Here is a 17,522-nt window from a genome sequence, read left to right on the forward strand (position 1 = left end):
TTCCCACATCTTTGTGATTCGACACACCATCTGTCTGAGCCGACTGCTTTACACACCATCTGTCTGAGCCGACTGCTTTACACACCATCTGTCTGAGCCGACTGCTTTACACACCATCTGTCTGAGCCGACTGCTTTACTCTGGACCTGCTACCGGCCTATATCATCCTTAATAACTACCTGCTCAACCGTTTGGTAGAGCACACTTTAAAGCTGTGCATGTTAGATGTGTGTCTGTGATATTCTGATATTCATAATAATGTATTACATTCATTATACTCCATGGCATGAATATTCGAGTCAATTCATCATTTTGTAACTGACAAGAACATGATATGATGGGGAGGTGATGGGGACGGTGACTTCCACCATTGTGAGTTGCTCTGAGGATAATGGCCTTTGTAATATAATTGACAATTGCTTAGAAAACAAGCGTCTGCTAAATGAATAAATGTAATGTAATGCAATATTAATAATAATAAAAAGAAAAACACTTATAACAATATCGAAAGGACATTCAGTAATAATTTCACATTGCATCAATAACACCTCTAAATCACTCCTAATTTTAGAGTTCAAGTAAATGAGGAAGTTTAGTCATTGGTCTAGACTAGAGTCACAACAAAGAAATTTGTGGTTATTGACCTGGGCTCAGAATACCCCAGTGGTTTCTGCATTTGGTGGCCAACATTTAGTCACGAAGAAGCTTGCGATCTGAATGACTTGTCAGAATTATTGTCAGCACCTTCAGATACAAGATGCATCAAAAGGAGCGGGTGAACGTTCCCTACAGGGGAAGCAATATGTACAGTGCACATTATAGGAATGTGAGGTCTGACATATCAATAGCCAAGGTCAAGGCTGTGTCACACACATCGAATATACAAACCCAAAACAGAGGCAGCAGGTGGAAGTTTTATCCTTTATTCACCATCAGTGACACATTAAGTTTCTGTGACATCAGAACATCTGGGGAGGCGAGTCTGCCCAAGGGACACACACACCCCAATATCTCTTCTCCTACGACGCTAACCGCTAACAACGCTATGCAAGGCTAACTGTTCGGCTCTCCATGGGGGTGAGTCTGCGCTTAAGAACAGAGAGAGAGAGAGAGAGAGAGAGAGATACATTTGGTAATTGCATTGGAAGGATAAATTCATTCCCAATTCCCTGGAGTTGTCCAGTTTTGATAGTTTGTCTGTTTTTGTCATTAGATTAACATTTACAGTCTCATGATTAAGATTACAATTGACACTGAAGGTAAAAAAAAAGCAAAACAAAGCAAAGCAAAGCAAACAAACAAAAAAGAACTCCGGTCAAACCAATTAGAATTCAGAACATATCTATACATTGCAAAAGAGGACGAATGAAAACAAAACAAAAAAAATACACCAACAGAGAAAACATGTCATGTCACCCCAGCAGTGTCCTCAGAAGCATGTCATGTCACCCCAGCAGTGTCCTCAGAAGCATGTCATGTCACCCCAGCAGTGTCCTCAGAAGCATGTCATGTCACCCCAGCAGTGTCCTCAGAAGCTCTGATTACATTTTCAGAATCACTCTTCTCTCCTCACACACTCAACCCCCCATTTTCTCCTCTCACAACAAACACACATTTACAGAGAGCAGTAGGGACCCTCAGCACCCTGAAAGTTCCCACATAGTGCCTTACATCTCAGGAATTAGACAGTGTGTGTGTGTGTGTGTGTGTGTGTGTGTGTGTGTGTGTGTGGGGTGATGGTATGAGGGGTGCATTGTTGATCAAATGGCTTCAGCAAAGGAACATGTGACCTTCCAAATGAGCAAGAATGCAAGCATGCATGCGCATGTTTAGTGCATATGGGAAGAGGTTAGGCGGGAAGGGGCGGAGGGGAGTGGAGTGGCAGCATCCCCTCCAGCTGTCAGTCAGGAGGAAGTTAACCAATCATATGCGAGGACAGTGGTCTAGGAGAGTGATGGGCAGTGCAGTAGGAGTGCCGTCTTTGGGACTAATCACCTTTTCATCCTTGAAAGCCTTCAAGCAGACACACGCCAGCTAGCTGCCTTTCTATACACACACACACACACACAGCAAGATGACAGAGCTGGTACAGTACTGTCCATTGCAGCGATAAGACGCCTCAAAGCAGATACAAAACAAAACAAAAAATAACGATAAAAATAAAGACAGTACTGATCTTCAAACGCACTCACTGTCTTCCTCAGACACACAGACATGGACACACACACACAGAGTCAGACACGCGCTCATGCTGCAGTTTGCTCCTGTGCTCCATTCTCCTCCACATCCATTGCATCTCCGTCTCCGTTCTCCTTCGCCTTCACCTGAGTGGATTCCCTCTGTTCAAACACACAAACAGCAGCTTTACAACTCAGCACATAGCTGACCTTTGGGGAATACTGGCATTAGGCAACAGTTGCCTGACTGAAAACAGTTCAGCTTTGAAAGATTCTTTAAGTAGACTGCAGGCCAGGACCAATGCTGAACCCTGGATTATTTTAACGTAACTCATTTAGCGTGATAAAACACTACTGAATCATTTGTTTGACATACTGAAAGGCCTATAGATATATAGATGTTTTGGTGAAGACAAACCGTATCATTTGAGACCATAAGACATATGAAAGTACATTAAGTAACAGATAACGGCAGCAGAGGTGTCCTGTTATATGGAATTAATGTCCAAGTCCATTAATTCTGTATAACGGGACATCTCGAAGGCCGTAATCCTGCTTATCACCCAGTTGCTCCTATAGGCAATCATGCCTTTATAGCACACAAAGGAAACAAGCGGTTCCGTTTAAAAAGAAGCCGACTTCTTTAGTTTGTTGTACAACTTTCTTTGGCCCTAACAGTGATAGCGGTGGACAGTTAGCTTGTTTACAGTTGATTCCATTGTTGAGAAGCCTGCTTCCAGGCTCAACCGTCGTCCTACTATGGTTGTTATATTCATAAGCATTGATATGGAACGGTGATTAAACTTTTTTTTTTTTACCAAATCTACTACATAGGTGTCCCGTTATTTGGAATTAATAGCCACCCAACCAGCCAATCAGGAAAGAGTATTTCTTCTCTCCGGGTGAACATGAGTTAAAGCTGCAGTATAGAGTTTCGGTGTGACAGCCTATTTATGACTTAAATATAAAGTAATAAAATTACTTTATATTTATGTAATATTTAGTAATAATTCTTATTTAGGCAACTGAAGAACAGATTAGAAGATATTGGTATCAGAAATCATAAAATATTACTGATTCACGCCCCCCAGGTATTGATTCGAATGGCATTATACATGTGGAAAGGTCTGAAAATGTTTTCTGCAGGTAACATACAATACTACTACCATAGATCAAGCTGCTTCATGCAATAGCATGACTTATGCTTATAGTTCTATTCCAACGTTGATTTCTACCCAACGTATAGTAAACAAATTTAAAACTAGAAACCTAACTAATATTCTTTCCATACCTCAGCATATTCCTCAAAAACCAGAGGCATTTTCAGCTAACATGGGCTTACTAGGTGCACTTACTACCAAAACCTTTGCAATCAATGATTTTATCAGTGAAAAAAAAATGGATTTTCTGTTTCTTGTTGAAACCTGGCTGACTTCAGACAGCGAAGCTGTTCTTGTTGAAACCTGTCCCCCAAATTATAATTTCTTCCACTCAATTAGACAGGGCAAACGAGGGGGTGGAATTGCCTCCATTCTCTCAAACAAATATAGCTGCACTAGAGTCAACTTTGGCGAATTCACTTCCTTGGAGTATATTGCCCTCACTCTGAAAGCTGACCCAGCTGTACTTCTATTGACCTTATACCGCCCTCCTAAACTATGGACTGGCTTTCTCGACCAATTTTCTGAACTTATGTCGCTCATCATCACTAGCTATGATCGGATAATTGTACAGTATATGCTTCCGTTGGGAAACATCATAAGTCAGCATAATGTTAACTTCCACAGCTACGCAGATGATACCCAATTGTATATTTCTGTGGAGCCAACTAACCCAGATGGCCTTTGCTCCCTCACTGCATGCCTAACCTCCATTAATCAGTGGATGAGCAAAAATATTTTGAAACTAAATGATGACAAAACAGAGCTACTTTTGGTTGGACCAAAACCAAAGCGAGACATTGTTCTTAGTAATCTGGGGAACTTGGCGCACCAGGTCAAACCAAAAGTAACAAGCCTAGGTGTCATCTTAGATGCAGAGTTAAGTTTTAAGCCTCATATCAGTAAAGTTACTCAGACAGCCTATTTCCACCTGAGAAACATTGCCAAAGTGCGGCCCTTTTTAACTCAACAAGATGCAGAAAAACTATTCACGCCTTTATCACTAGCAGGTTAGACTACTGCAAAGCACTTTTCACTGGTCTTCCCAAAAAACATCTAAAGAAATTGGCAGTCATACAGAACTCTGCGGCTAGACTTTTAACTAAGACTAAGAAGAGAGAACACATCACCCCTGTGTTGGCTGAACTGCACTTGTTTCCTATAGAATTGATTTTAAGGTTATGTTAATTACTTACAAAGCTCTAAATGGCATAGCACCTTCATATATCTCTGAGCTTTTAATATCTTATCAACCACAAAGGAAACTTAGATCATCCAATTCTAATCTTTTAATTGTACCCAAAGTGCTCCACAAGCAAAGTGGAGAAGCTGCTTTTATCCATTATGCCCCAAAACTATGGAACACCCTGCCTCTGTACATCAAGCAGGCGAGTTCAGTAAATATTTTTAAAAAAGATCTGAAAACATACCTGTAGAGGAAAGCCTTTAGTTAACTCATCTTATCCTGTAGACTACTTTTTCCAGATTATTCTACATCTGCTGCCATTGGAGGGCGCAGCCAGCCAGAAGTGTTACTGAATGTTACTGAAAACGAATGAGTGAATAGTGGCAAGAGGCAAGCCGACAAGGGCCCGACGGTAATTGTAAAGCAATTTACAAAAAAAAAAAAAAAAAAAAAAAAAAAAAAAAAAAAAAAAAAAATCACTGAACAAAAATGCTGATGATGAAAATTTAACTAAAAATGTGGAGAATGCATATTGGCACAGGCTGGCAGCAGAACAGTTGCTTGGCTGGCCACCTCCGAGAGAGCGAGAGAAAAAAAGATGCACATTTAAAAGGGTCTAAATTCCAGCGCGGGTATTGCGAATAAATTATTATTTAGTATTAGTATTACTTAGTATTGATCATAATAATAAAAGTCCCGCAAATCTAGCCATCATAATGCGAGAAATTCCTACACATTTTACAGCGCTGTCTGACGTTAATATAATAATGGAGCGGCCTGATTGCGGGACTATTGACGGACCAACTCTGACTTCAATTGAACCCCATGCAGAGACACACACACACGCACGCGCGCGCATGACCACTTTGGGGGTGCCTCTCTCTCATTGCTCGCTCTGTCAGCAGGATTTGTCACCGCTGAAGTCAAATTATAGCCTGCTTCAACATCAACCGCTATCGAAAGGAAAGGAAAACAAACGTTTAGTGATCAGAAACCGTCAGGAATTTTGCAAACACAGAAGCATGACTGCCTATAACGCGAGAGAACATGGATGACTTCTCCATTTGACGTTTTAATCGATTGCGGACGTGGACAGCTACAGACACGGAGCGCACAGTAGGCCTACTTTCACTTTCTGTGCATAGGCTATTCATTACGTGAAAGATAATTAGTAGCAAAACAGCGATCAAATATTACATAGCAGTGAGTTTTGTTTTCAAATGTTTTCATGCATGTCTAGATTACGGTGAGGAATGTTTAGGAGACTCAGAACTCAAATTTAGGCTCATAAAGCACAGCACCTTTATTTGGCCATGGCTTGTATTCGAGTCAGCTATATAGTCCTTTATTTCTTGGCGTTTTTATTGTGAGACATAGGCCTACTTTTCGCTTGGAGCTGGCATGGGTAGGCCATCAAAAGCAGATGTTCAATTTGAGATTTAATTTACGTTTGGACTGTTTGATTATATTGCTAAATATCGGGACTGATGACCACTGAAATCTGTGGGGTATTTAATGGCTCACTATTAAGTTTCATGTAGTGCCAGGATTTCGATTGCCATCCACTTAATGCGAGATAACGTATCCGCGCTTTCATTCATTCATAGAACGTGTGCTGTGCTGCAAGGGAAACCTTATTCCGTATAGCCAAAGAGGTCTAAGATGTAGTTATTTTTTTGAATTATGCATGATTTACTTTTTTATAAAATTCATAGGCTGATGCCTGGTAGCAACAATTGTGTTTAAATGTAGGTTATTGCTTCAGCCTCTAGCTCAGAAGGGGCGACATGCGACTGGTAGCTTGAGAGCAATGAGAGCAACGTGTTGGAGACTCATGGTGTAGGACAATTACTTTTCATTGCCAACAATACCAACCAACAATATAAAATATTAAGAAGAGCTGAGTTAAATTGACACAAAATTATACTGGCTTTTATTTGTCCAAATCTGAGGCCCGGCTATAAATAGAATCCCGGCCATAATTTGACGATTTAGGTATGCACGTGTGTTTCAGGCATAGTGCAAGCACTAATCTCTGTCTGAAAGTGCACAGGTCTTGTGCATTTGAGAGCGCTCTCTCGCGGCTGTAGACATAATGTTTCACGTAGGGTTCATGTCAGTTAATATAAATTAACATTTAAAAACATGTTCAATTATATATTTTTTTCATATATAAGTCGCACCTGACTATAAGTCGCAGGACCAGCCAAACTATGAAAAAAAGTGTGACTTATAGTCCGGAAAATACGGTAATAGTATTTCTGATATGTTGCTGATTGGATCATAAACGGCCACAACATCAAAGGGGAATGAATGACTGACTCTTCTCTAATAACTGTGTTACATGTTATTTTCTATATTTCTGATATGTTGCTGATTGGATCATAAACGGCCACAGCAATGAAGAAAAGTGACTATTATTGTGTTACATGCGCCAAATGTAAAGCACTTTGAGCTGCATTCTGTGTATGAAAGGTGCTATACAAATAAAGCTTATTAGTATTATTATTATTATTATTATTATAATATAAAAAAAAAAGTTAATCCGTATTCCTCTTATCTGCTCAAAAGGCTTCTATCGCATGACAGTAGACAATCAGCATGTAAGTACATCAGTCTTGGTTTCGCTACGTGCAGGGAAAAGACCCTACCCTGAAGCTAGGAGCTAAAATAGTTATAGAAAATGCAGTTAGAGGAACTGCCTACGTCAATGACCTATGCTTAGCTATGCTAAAAGTGGGTGCTTCAGACCGAGTTACTGCACACACACAGAGACGAAGGTTATGTATGATCTAATCTAACTCTGAAGGAAGCAGAAAGCTAATTTCCCAAAATTATGGCGTATTGCTTTAAAAAATTCTAGGAACTGCAAAAAGCCCCTCCAGTGTGATGTCATGCAAAAAACGTATTGACATCAAGACTTGCACCTGACCTCATCGCTCACCTTGGCGTCCCTCTCTGCGAACTTCTGGAACATCCCAGCATACAGGCGCTTGTCTTTCTCGTGCTGCTCCTTCATGTGCTTCTGGCACACCTGCACCTGGGCCTTGGCCGCCCGGTTGGCGGGGTAGAGCTGAGTGACGCGTGTGAAGTCGTCCCGGGCGCGCTCAAATTCCTTCAAGCCAAACAGCGCCTCCCCGTGGCGGAAGAGGGCCTTCTCATTGTTCGCATCCAACTCCAGAGCCTGAGGAGGGAACAGCAGGTTCAACATTAACACACATTAATACCTTTTAAACAAAGATTGATTCGATTTGACTCAACTCCATTGGGAGGATAGTCAGGGGTAAAAATTACATGGAGACTACCCCTGACCCACCCCCTGGGCAGATCTTTTTGAGTTAGCACCCTTGAAGGGCAGTGTATTTAAAACCCCACTTCTCCTTCTCAGACCACAGTAGAGGAAACATTGGGTCAGTTTGCGTTGGACTAAAATACCACCTCAGCAGGGTGCCTCACTTGAGAACAAGGTATCAAGAATCATTCAACACTCTCATTCCTACTACGACGGCCCTGTAATGGCTGTTTCCGAAGGCAGCATTGATGAATTATTGTATTTGAAAATACAACTGAGCGTCAACACATTAACAAGCACCCAACCTTACTCTTCCTTCGCCTCTCACTGTATGGAGGATGGCGTCATCTTACACTGCCTCAAATGTCTTACACTCCTGCAAAGTGCCTTGAAGTGTAACAGTAAGCACAGGAGTTGGTCAGTGATCGTACCACATGTCGGAGAGTGAGTGCGTGTGTGTGTCTAATGCCAGGGGTAACTGTGTGTGCCTGTGTGTTCTCCAGGGCGAGTGTATACTCAGACCAGCAGTTCTCCAGTTCTTCAGAGTGTATGTAAGGGAATGTATCTGTGTGTGTGTGTGTGTGTGTGTGTGTGTGTGTGTGTGTGTGTGTGTGTGTACCTTGTCACAGCTCTCCAGGGCCTGGCTGTGCTCGTGCAGCTTCAGGTAGCACATGGCCAGGTTGAGGTGAGCAGCCAACAGCAACGTTTTGGCCTTCTGTTCATCATCCCCCTTCAGAGTGTTTTCATGCTCCAGCCAGGAGATGATACGCTTGTACTGCACAGAGGCCTGTTTGTACTTGCCATCCTACACACACACACACACAAGGCAAAACATTAGACTAATTGTCGCACATGAACAGATTATGTTTATCAAGGTCAGCGTGCAGACAGAACATTTATTCATCTACTGAAAGGTTTCAATCAAGGATCAGAAAGGACAGATGTAAAGCACTTTCACAACACACCAGATAAAACCATTTCCAACATGGCTAATAAGTTTCAGTCTACACTAGGGCTGTAACAATGTGTGTGTGTGAAATGATTTCAATAATTTGGAATAGGATTAGAACATTTGAAAACATTTGAAAACCTGTATAAACTGGACTGATTTGAACACTGAATATGCATACATATAAATTGTATTACAAATTGTAATATACAACATTATATTACAATTGATATAATGTAATATTTTGTATTATACAACATTATATTACAATTGATATAATGTAATATTTTGTTTTATACAACATTATATTACAAAATTGTATTACAAATTGTAATATACAACATTATATGCTATTAATATATAATATTAATGATATTTATATATAAAGTACTGATATAAAATGCGAAAATACTGAATTTATGATCTTCATGACCGCACATTATAGCCTAGGTACCATTTCTATTACAGCTCTCCTCCTTTCTGTCTCCTGCTGCTTCATCTTTTTTTAGCTCTGGTTGAAGCCAGGAAATATTGTAAAGAAAGTAGCTTAGTTGGCTATCTTATGATAGTGTACTGGTTGGACTGTTCAGTTTTCCCCATGTGTGTTTAAGTTTCGAGGTAATACTTTTTCTTCTTGGGACAGGCCCTTTTGAGTCTTGGAAAACATCGGTATTGAGATGATCAGTCAACTTGAATGCAAGAGTTTTAAACAAATCTGCACAGCATGCTAATTATGTGAACCGGAGGCACTGCGGGAAACTATTACACAACTCCACTCATGCTGGACTGTTTGGTCTAACTGGCAGTTTGCATTGCTGGCACTGTAGGATGCAGTGTAGAGTTGGATCAATGAATAGTGAGGTCACCGATTTAGCAAAACATAAATGTTCCTCCATTACTTCATTTTTTACTCTCCTGCTCCACTACTGGTTTCCACTGACAAACACACACACACACACACACACACACACACACACACACACACACACACACACACACACACACGATTCGCTGACTGAGACATACAAACACACCCACATATATTCCCGATTTCGTTTTCCTTTCTAAAGCAGAAGTATAGTGAAGCAATGAAGCGTCAAAAATAAGTGTGGTCTTGAACAAAACTCAGTGTGAGTAACTGCCATCTACACATGGCGAAGCCTGAGACCCTGTTTACATGTAGGGAGAACGCATGTATTTGCATGCGGTTTGGCCTTTCATTTTAGACGAAAACTGAGGTTTTATCACTGAAAACCATTATTTCTGAAAACTCCGGCCAGTGGAGATTTGGGAAAACTCCATGATTGCATGTAAACAGGGGTAAACAGCGTTTTTCCGTTGTTAGGTGATGTTCCCTCGTTTGTTTGAAATCTCTGATTGGCCACCTGTCTGGTCAACATGTTCGACACCCTTCCCAAGCTGTTAGCGTCGGTGTGAACGGAATTATTTTTAAAAGAAAGGATGAGAAAATATCATTTTCTCAGAATACCCTGCTACGTATAAACGTGGCCTGAATATACTCACTCATTTAATGAAAAAAATAAACTGACATCCCTTGGCTGGGTCAAGCTTGGGAAAATGTCAATATGCGTGTGTTGCATGTACTGTATGTGTGTTTTAGCCTCACCTTAAAGTACTGTGTGCCCTTGTCCTTTACAATGGTGCTTTGTTCCAGCTTCTCATCCGTGTTCATCTCCCATGATTCCTTAGCCTGTGCAATGAGAAAAAGTCATGGGGGGGGGCAATCAGGCAACTCCTTCACACCATGACGTGGAATGTTAACATCTATGTGTGTGTGTTAGTGCCTGTGCTTTGTACCTTTTCAAACTTAGTTAGCTTGATTTTATACTGCAGTGTTGCTTCCCCTGGAATGTTGAATTTTGCATTCCCGGTGCTTCCAAAGCCATACCTGAACACACAGGCCATACATTACATCATCTGAGCATACACAATCCATAGAGCACATTACATTCAAACACACATAGTCTTCAGACACTCTTTCAACTGATTGTGACCCAGAGACCACCATTTTGACTTTTGAAGAGAGGAGCGTGAGAGACCACTGCTGAGAGGACCATTGCGGACTCAGACATGTAGTTTAATGGTGGGAATCACTATATCACTGAATGCATGGCAAGGGACCACCTGCAATGTCTTCATGGATCACTGATTGAAAACCCCTGTATCTATCTATCTAGATATCAAGAGTCTGAGTGTGTGTGGGTGTGTACATATTTGAGCATACAATTGAGCGCACTGCATTAGGAGCCAAATTCCATGTGTATACTAACTCACATGGTCAAATAATTCGGATTCCGAACCAATTCTGCTCAGAACCAAAAGAATGATCCCAGGTTGATCACAGGTGCGGATTCATTGTTTTGGAGTGTCCATGCATGTTCAATAGCCGTGAGAACTGCCACAGCGGCAACAACATGGTGCAAGAGAAAACGTCATGTTTTACGCCATCTTCTGGCCTTAAGAAGTAATGTTTTCAGAGTAGATGTACGCGTACCAAAAAATTCAATTCATATCATAATATTAAATGAGTAAATAATACTGCAGTCCAGCAGAACTGCTGGATCTCAATTATATTGTGTAAAAATATTAGAATACTACACTTAATTTGGTCAATTTTCTCTCCCAACTCTAATGCTCACTTGCACATGTTCATCAGCCTGTGGTGTGTATTGCTGGTGTATTCACTTTGCTATAGGTGTAGCACACGTCAGCCTTACAGGTAGGCTACACCAGGCGCGTAACTGAAGCGCTATGTTCGCGGAGCGTAAAATAGTTTTAGAAGACTTTTAGAAGTTTTAGATATGCTTTTTGGAGCATATGTGCCATTACCACATCTGGTGTAGCCAGTTCCATTGATCACAATGGAAGCTAATTGTTGCAGCAGACTTTCCGCCGACGGAAGGCTTCAGTTATGTGCTTGGTTTAGCCTCCCTGTTAGTGTCTGTAACACATGTTCACCTTAGCATGCATAACATGTCGGCATTAGGGTTGCAAAATTCCGGGAATTTTCAAAGTTGGAAACTTTCCATGGGAATATATGGGAATTAACAGGAATTAATGGGAATAAACTGGGAATTTTTATTATGGCAAGTTAGTCTATAACAGGGAACTTAAATGTAGTGGACAAAACCCCATCTTGCAGTCAAATATTAGTTAAAACAACCTGATTTAATACAATTTCAGTCAAATTTCTACCCTGCACATGTGTCAATCACATGCACACAGCAATCGGCATAGGCTGCTAGACATAAAGGAAACCTATGGTGCGTTCATATGCATAGGGAAAAAATGTTCCAACCAATCGGATTTTGTTGTTGAGTGGTGTGGTGTGGTGTGGTGTGGTGTGGTGTATCTTGGGCAGTTCAGTGTTGCTAGTTTAGCACGCTAGTAAACCATAGGCAGAGAATGGGATTCCCGCTAGCATGCTAGCTAGCTTTGTATGCTAAGCTAAGCGAAAATACCAACATACAAATCATATTGCTTATCACAAAACAAAATGTTAATGTTTGTATACGAAACAGTTTGTATGAATTACCCAAAATTCCCAGTTAATTCCCGTAAATTCCCATTAATTCCCATAATTTCCTTTAATTCCATGAAAGTTTCCAATTTGGAATATTTCCAAAATTCCCCAACTTAACTTCCCATGGTAAGTTTCCGGAAAGTTTCCGGGAAATTTACCGGAAATGTTCCGCCCCTTTGCAACCCTAGTCGGCATTAGTGCTGGTTCTGTGCGTGTCTAACAAATGTCAGCATCATTGGCCCCTTTTTTCCACCCGGTGCAAGGTTTATTTTCGTATTTTGCACGTCTCATTTTTAAACAACGCGCCAGGAGGTGTGGCAATGAACAACCTAGGGAGTGGTCTGGCATGTTGTCTAAAAATCGCTATCGCACACTACCTAAAATGCATTACGCCACTGACCAAGAGAAACCTGGTCAGAAGTCCATGGCGAGTTGTTCATATGTTATTTTAAGAGCGCATTATCAACAGTGATATGGGTGGGTGCACAACGCACCATCCTTCCATCATCCATGAACGTGCACCAGCGCACATCCATGCAAAACATTATTAGAATAAAGATATTACGAAATACATCTCACAATGAGTAGTTATTCACCATCATTTGCAAATTGGTAATGACGGAGAGGCAAATATGAAGCAAAACTGAAGACGCACTGTCACGAGATGTAAGCAGCAAGCAAAGCCATTCAAACTTTATTGGGGTAAGTGTTGCTTTTTCCAAGGTAACCCATTGTCAGTCAATAGTGAAAGTAATTAACTGTGTATTTACTGTTTTGACGTTGACTGACACCATGGTGAAGTTAGTTTCACTTTGTCAATGAGTTCAAATAATAGACGAGTGCAAATGCGTGAAGGCTATACTATGCTAGGTTTTAGTAAAGCATGGTTTAGTGGAATAACTGTTCCATACGATCTCGCAAGCAGAATCCTTTAAATGCGCCGCTGACTGTCAAAATACTGATGCATTAAATAAAGTTGTGCGTCGCTCAGTTAAAGGGAATGACGGATGTCATTCTCATTGGTTTAAATGATGTTACGCCCAAAACACACCCATGATCGATTAAAAAACCTAGGAACGCCTTGTTGCACCATCCACCCGACGTTTGATAACGAAAACACTCCCAATGTTTACTGGACATCCTACTAAATTTAAATAAGCTTTTGACTGGTGACCATTCGCTTTAGACGATAGGGCCCATTGTATGTTCTGTGTGTGCAACATGTCACCATTAGGTGTGTGTGTTCAGTGTGTACTTTAGTTTGATGGTGAAGAGTGTGAAGAAGTCTGCTTTGCTACAGCTGTAACATCAGCATTAGTACATGTTGTGTGTGTGTGTGTGCGTAACACGTCAGCATTAGTAGGTGTTCTGTTGTGTCTATAATACATGTCAGTATTAGTGTGTGATCAGTGCATGTAACACACATGGGTGTTAGTCTATGTTAACTGCGTACTTTGGTTTGACGGTGAGGAGGGCCTCCTCTCCCTGCTCCATGTTCTGCAGGGCCTTCTCCACAGCTGGTGGCAGGTCTAAGCCATCTCCGTCACCCAGATCAAACTTCAGCTCCCGCTCATCAAACACGCGGTCCTCAAACTTACCCTCAATACTCACTGAGAGAGGGAGAGATGGAGAGAGAGAGAGAGAGAGGTAGAGAGGGGGAGTGGTGGAGCAGGAGAGGGGAGAGGAGGAGAAAGAGAGGGAGGGAGGGAGGGAGGGAGAAAGACAGAGAGAAGGGTAGAAAACCAGTGAGGAGTGGAGGATCAAGAGAGAGAGAGGGGGAGGGAAGGAGGGATAGACCAAAAAAAACAGAATGATAGAGGGGGGAGAGAGGAGAGATTGGTGGAATAGAAAAGATGGTTACTTCAGCTTCTGCGTGGATGAACATGTATAATGCCCGTTAAGACCCTTTCAGTTTGGGTTTGCTGTAGCTATGGCTTGATCTGTGTGAATGTGAAATAATGTGTACCTTCAACAGCAGCTCCTTCGTTGGGCTTGCTGTACCCTTCTCCTTTTGTCAGGATTCGCCTGATTATTCCTCCATCCTCATCCGGACTGATGTCCTCTCCATGGAACTCAAAGAGCTCCACCTACACACACACACACACACCATAGCAGAGCAAGACTTGATGATTGTTTACATGTATTTAGAACTGACCACTCATGATCAGTTCACCCAAGATGCATTTTAAAAACAAATGTAAACAAGTTATGCACAACTACACATTAGGCCTATGCGTGTTACCTGTCTGGAAAAAAACCTTTATTGCAAATCAACAAATTTCCCCCACATCATCTGACGTTAGGGGGATTCGACTTCATGTAGCCGCCTGCAGCTGTCTTAAGCTGACTGCATAACGTGATTATTTCTGAGATTCTGATACGTTTTCAACCCGGAATTGTGCATACAGTACGCCATGGTTGAAATCACGTTATGCAGTCAGCTTAAGACGGCTGCAGGCGGCTACATGTGGTCGAATCCCCCTCTTGGCTTGGGATGATGCTGATTGGTTGAATGAAGCTGTCAGTCAAGTTGATCTGATTTGCACTCACCTCGAATACAAGTGTGGCATTGGGTGGGATTTTGGGAGGGCTCCCCGCTGCTCCGTACGAGTACTCTGGCTTACAGATGAGCTGGCTTACCTCCCCCACTCGCATGGTGGCCACACCGATATCCCATGCCTTGATTACCTGACCTGCGCAGCAATAAAATCACCATGGTCAGTGCAATCAGAAAAAAGTTTAAAAATTTCAACCATGCACTACAAATAATTAACTTACCCACAGATAAGTATTTCCCACTCACTCAGTAAGTAGCAGTGACTCAAAAATGAGGTTTGAGCATGAAACGTTCAGTTGCTTAGTTATAAAATTTGACAAGGTGTACATATATTAAGTCATGTTTGCCGTTTTACACCACATGTAAAAGCTACTATATACACAACACATATGCGGTAAATAATGTACAACAGTGGGCTAGCTGGGTATCTATCTCTATAGCTTCATCAAGAGAGTGGGCTGTGTTGTACAGTATGTGTGCAGCGGGAACTGTGTACCTTTGCCAAGCTCAAAGCTGAACTTCTCGCCGCGGTCACGGCTTGAGTCAAACTTGCTGCCGTCCAACAGGGTACCCACATAGTGCACAAACACCTTATCGCCAGTCATGGGGAACTCACTACCAGTCCCCTCCTTCTTCAGCAGCTAGGAGACAGAAACATCAATAGCAATATAATTGATCAATAGCAATATAATTGACCAATAGTCATAATGGTAATATTATTGAAAAGAGTATGTTAATACATGTCACCATCATTTGTTATTAAGACTCATGTCAACTGTAGGGTACATCTCAAAATGAATTATATTACAGTGATTTAGTGTAATCTGACAAAAGGTTTAAAAAAAATAAACAAAACTTAAACAATGTGTTTATGTTTATTCGAATTAATTGAATTTGACCATCTATAGAGTGAGATTCTCATCTCCATCGTGCAGGTGTTCTGTGCACCTGCGATCGGTCAATCAAGTCCAACATAGCTCTAGCTAATGGTAACACAATCTAGAACATTCTACCGCCTCAATAATAAATGCGTTCAGCTCCTGAGCATGGGTGATAACTTTTGACAGACACAAACTCTACATAATCGATTACCAAAATGACTGGTTATGTAATTAAAGATTTAGAAATTCTCCCAATCATCGTGTCTAGTCTAAATATGGGGCTCATGCATTGGTACTTTCTAGAAAGCCTAGCTGGCGGAGGTTTACACCTACCACTATATGACATTCAATGAGAAACAACGTTAAGATTCAATGGCTAGGATGGATTCAAATGGAGCATTTTTATGTTTCTGTTTGTAGGGAAAACTCCTTGGAAGTCACCCAGGATTGAGCTGGTGATATTGTGTTAATAATTGTCTGCCAGAAAGGTTGCGGTTTCGCTTTGACAAAGAGGGTAACGTCTTGGCTAGCCTGATGACGTTAACATTACCAAATGAATGAAAGACTGGTCACTAGCTAAGCGGCAAATATTAGCTGAATGCATAGGCCACACAAAAACCCTCTCAGAGCATGGTTTGCAAAAACATAATGTTAATCATTACGTTGTAAGTTAGGGTGCAACTGTCAGATAAGCAAGCATTTTTGTTAGCTACGCTAACGTTACATGCCTCAGCATGGATATGGAGTTTATCCAGTTGACTGCCCATTTAACATTGCACCAATACACATTTTTGCTTCACACAACGTTCTGTCAGAATTGCCATTGTCTTTCTATTACAGCCTAATTATAACAAGTTGACGGTCTATGTGTTGTCAGTCTTCGCAGAATGTGCAAAGTTGGACGCCTAGAATGGATTAACGTCAACGTTAGCAGGCTAACTAGTATCAGATAACTAGATAACTGGCCTAGTATCACACCACTTCACATTAAATTGGATTTCATCGTATAATCCAAATAATAGTTATACTTATGTCTTACTGTACAGTGCTGGATTCAATAACAAGATTGACCACGATAAGCTAGATACATTGTAATAAGCTAACACATAACATTACAAAAACATAGCTTGGCTAACACTATCAGTCGGCTGAACTATCCAACGTTATCCAACTTAGCTAGCTAACAGTTAGCATTAGTATCATAACGTTATTAGCGCTAGAATGCATTGTTTTAATACCTTTAAGACACCTCCATCCTTCTTGGGAGTTATGTCTTCTCCTTCAATGGGGATAGTCTGTCCTTCGTTTGTCACCTCTTCTGCAGTCATATTTGGTATATTGAGAGCAGTACCACAAAAAACACTGATCAGTGATAGCTAGTGCTAGTCCGAGAGCTAAACGTCTTGTCCTAAAGACGATTCTGGTTGCTGCGCACCTTATTCCCTCCGGTTATGCTATCCTATATTATTGGAAGATTAGCTGGGAAATATACGATTAATGTAACCAGCTCGATAGTTCCTGTTGTCTCTGTACTACAAAGATGAAGAACACTTGTGTTGTTCCTACAAGCTTGCGCTAGCGCACGTTGTCAAGTGCTCTGCTTGCTTGACAGTAAGAGGGTTGCTAACTGAAGCGCACGCCAGAGACGCTGCAGACCAGCAGTACTTAGCGGATGGGGAGGAAGGGCACCGAACTTTCCAGAGAAGCCCAGGAGGGGAGCGAGTATCTAGAAATTCTCTGGTACCACCTCGGATACAGGATTTTCGAGACACCCTC

The 17,522-nt window shown here is 41.4% G+C and overlaps 1 protein-coding gene across 2 annotated transcripts; it reads right to left on the reverse strand.

Moving 5' to 3' along the window:
* Window positions 1-907: 907 nt before the first annotated feature.
* On the reverse strand, window positions 908-17,430 carry fkbp4 (FKBP prolyl isomerase 4). Of its 2 annotated transcripts, none has more exons than XM_048256804.1 (10): window positions 16,985-17,430; window positions 15,362-15,506; window positions 14,859-15,001; window positions 14,275-14,395; window positions 13,762-13,918; window positions 10,583-10,673; window positions 10,392-10,475; window positions 8,435-8,620; window positions 7,456-7,707; window positions 908-2,339 (listed from the first exon to the last, which is right to left on the reverse strand). In XM_048256804.1, the coding sequence occupies exons 1-10, from the start codon at window positions 17,072-17,074 to the stop codon at window positions 2,247-2,249; spliced, it is 1,362 nt and encodes a 453-aa protein (XP_048112761.1). In that variant the 5' UTR covers window positions 17,075-17,430; the 3' UTR covers window positions 908-2,246. The 2 variants fall into 2 exon arrangements, with proteins under 2 accessions (XP_048112761.1, XP_048112762.1); XM_048256805.1 differs by having other exon boundaries at window positions 7,468-7,707; window positions 16,985-17,429.
* Between the last annotated feature and the right edge of the window lie 92 nt (window positions 17,431-17,522).

The sequence above is a fragment of the Alosa alosa genome, chromosome 11 (genome assembly GCF_017589495.1).
Source record: "Alosa alosa isolate M-15738 ecotype Scorff River chromosome 11, AALO_Geno_1.1, whole genome shotgun sequence".
NCBI classification, from domain to species: Eukaryota; Metazoa; Chordata; class Actinopteri; order Clupeiformes; family Clupeidae; genus Alosa; species Alosa alosa.

Bases quoted from the DNA above. Each gene is read 5' to 3' on its own strand.
- fkbp4 (XM_048256804.1), bottom strand. From the start codon at position 17,074: ATGACTGCAGAAGAGGTGACAAACGAAGGACAGACTATCCCCATTGAA. The intron at 10,476-10,582 runs GTACAAAGCACA...CTCATTGCACAG, and splicing joins AGCTAACTAAGTTTGAAAAG to GCTAAGGAATCATGGGAGAT. The intron at 8,621-10,391 runs GTGAGGCTAAAA...GTGTGTGTGTAG, and splicing joins AGGGCACACAGTACTTTAAG to GATGGCAAGTACAAACAGGC.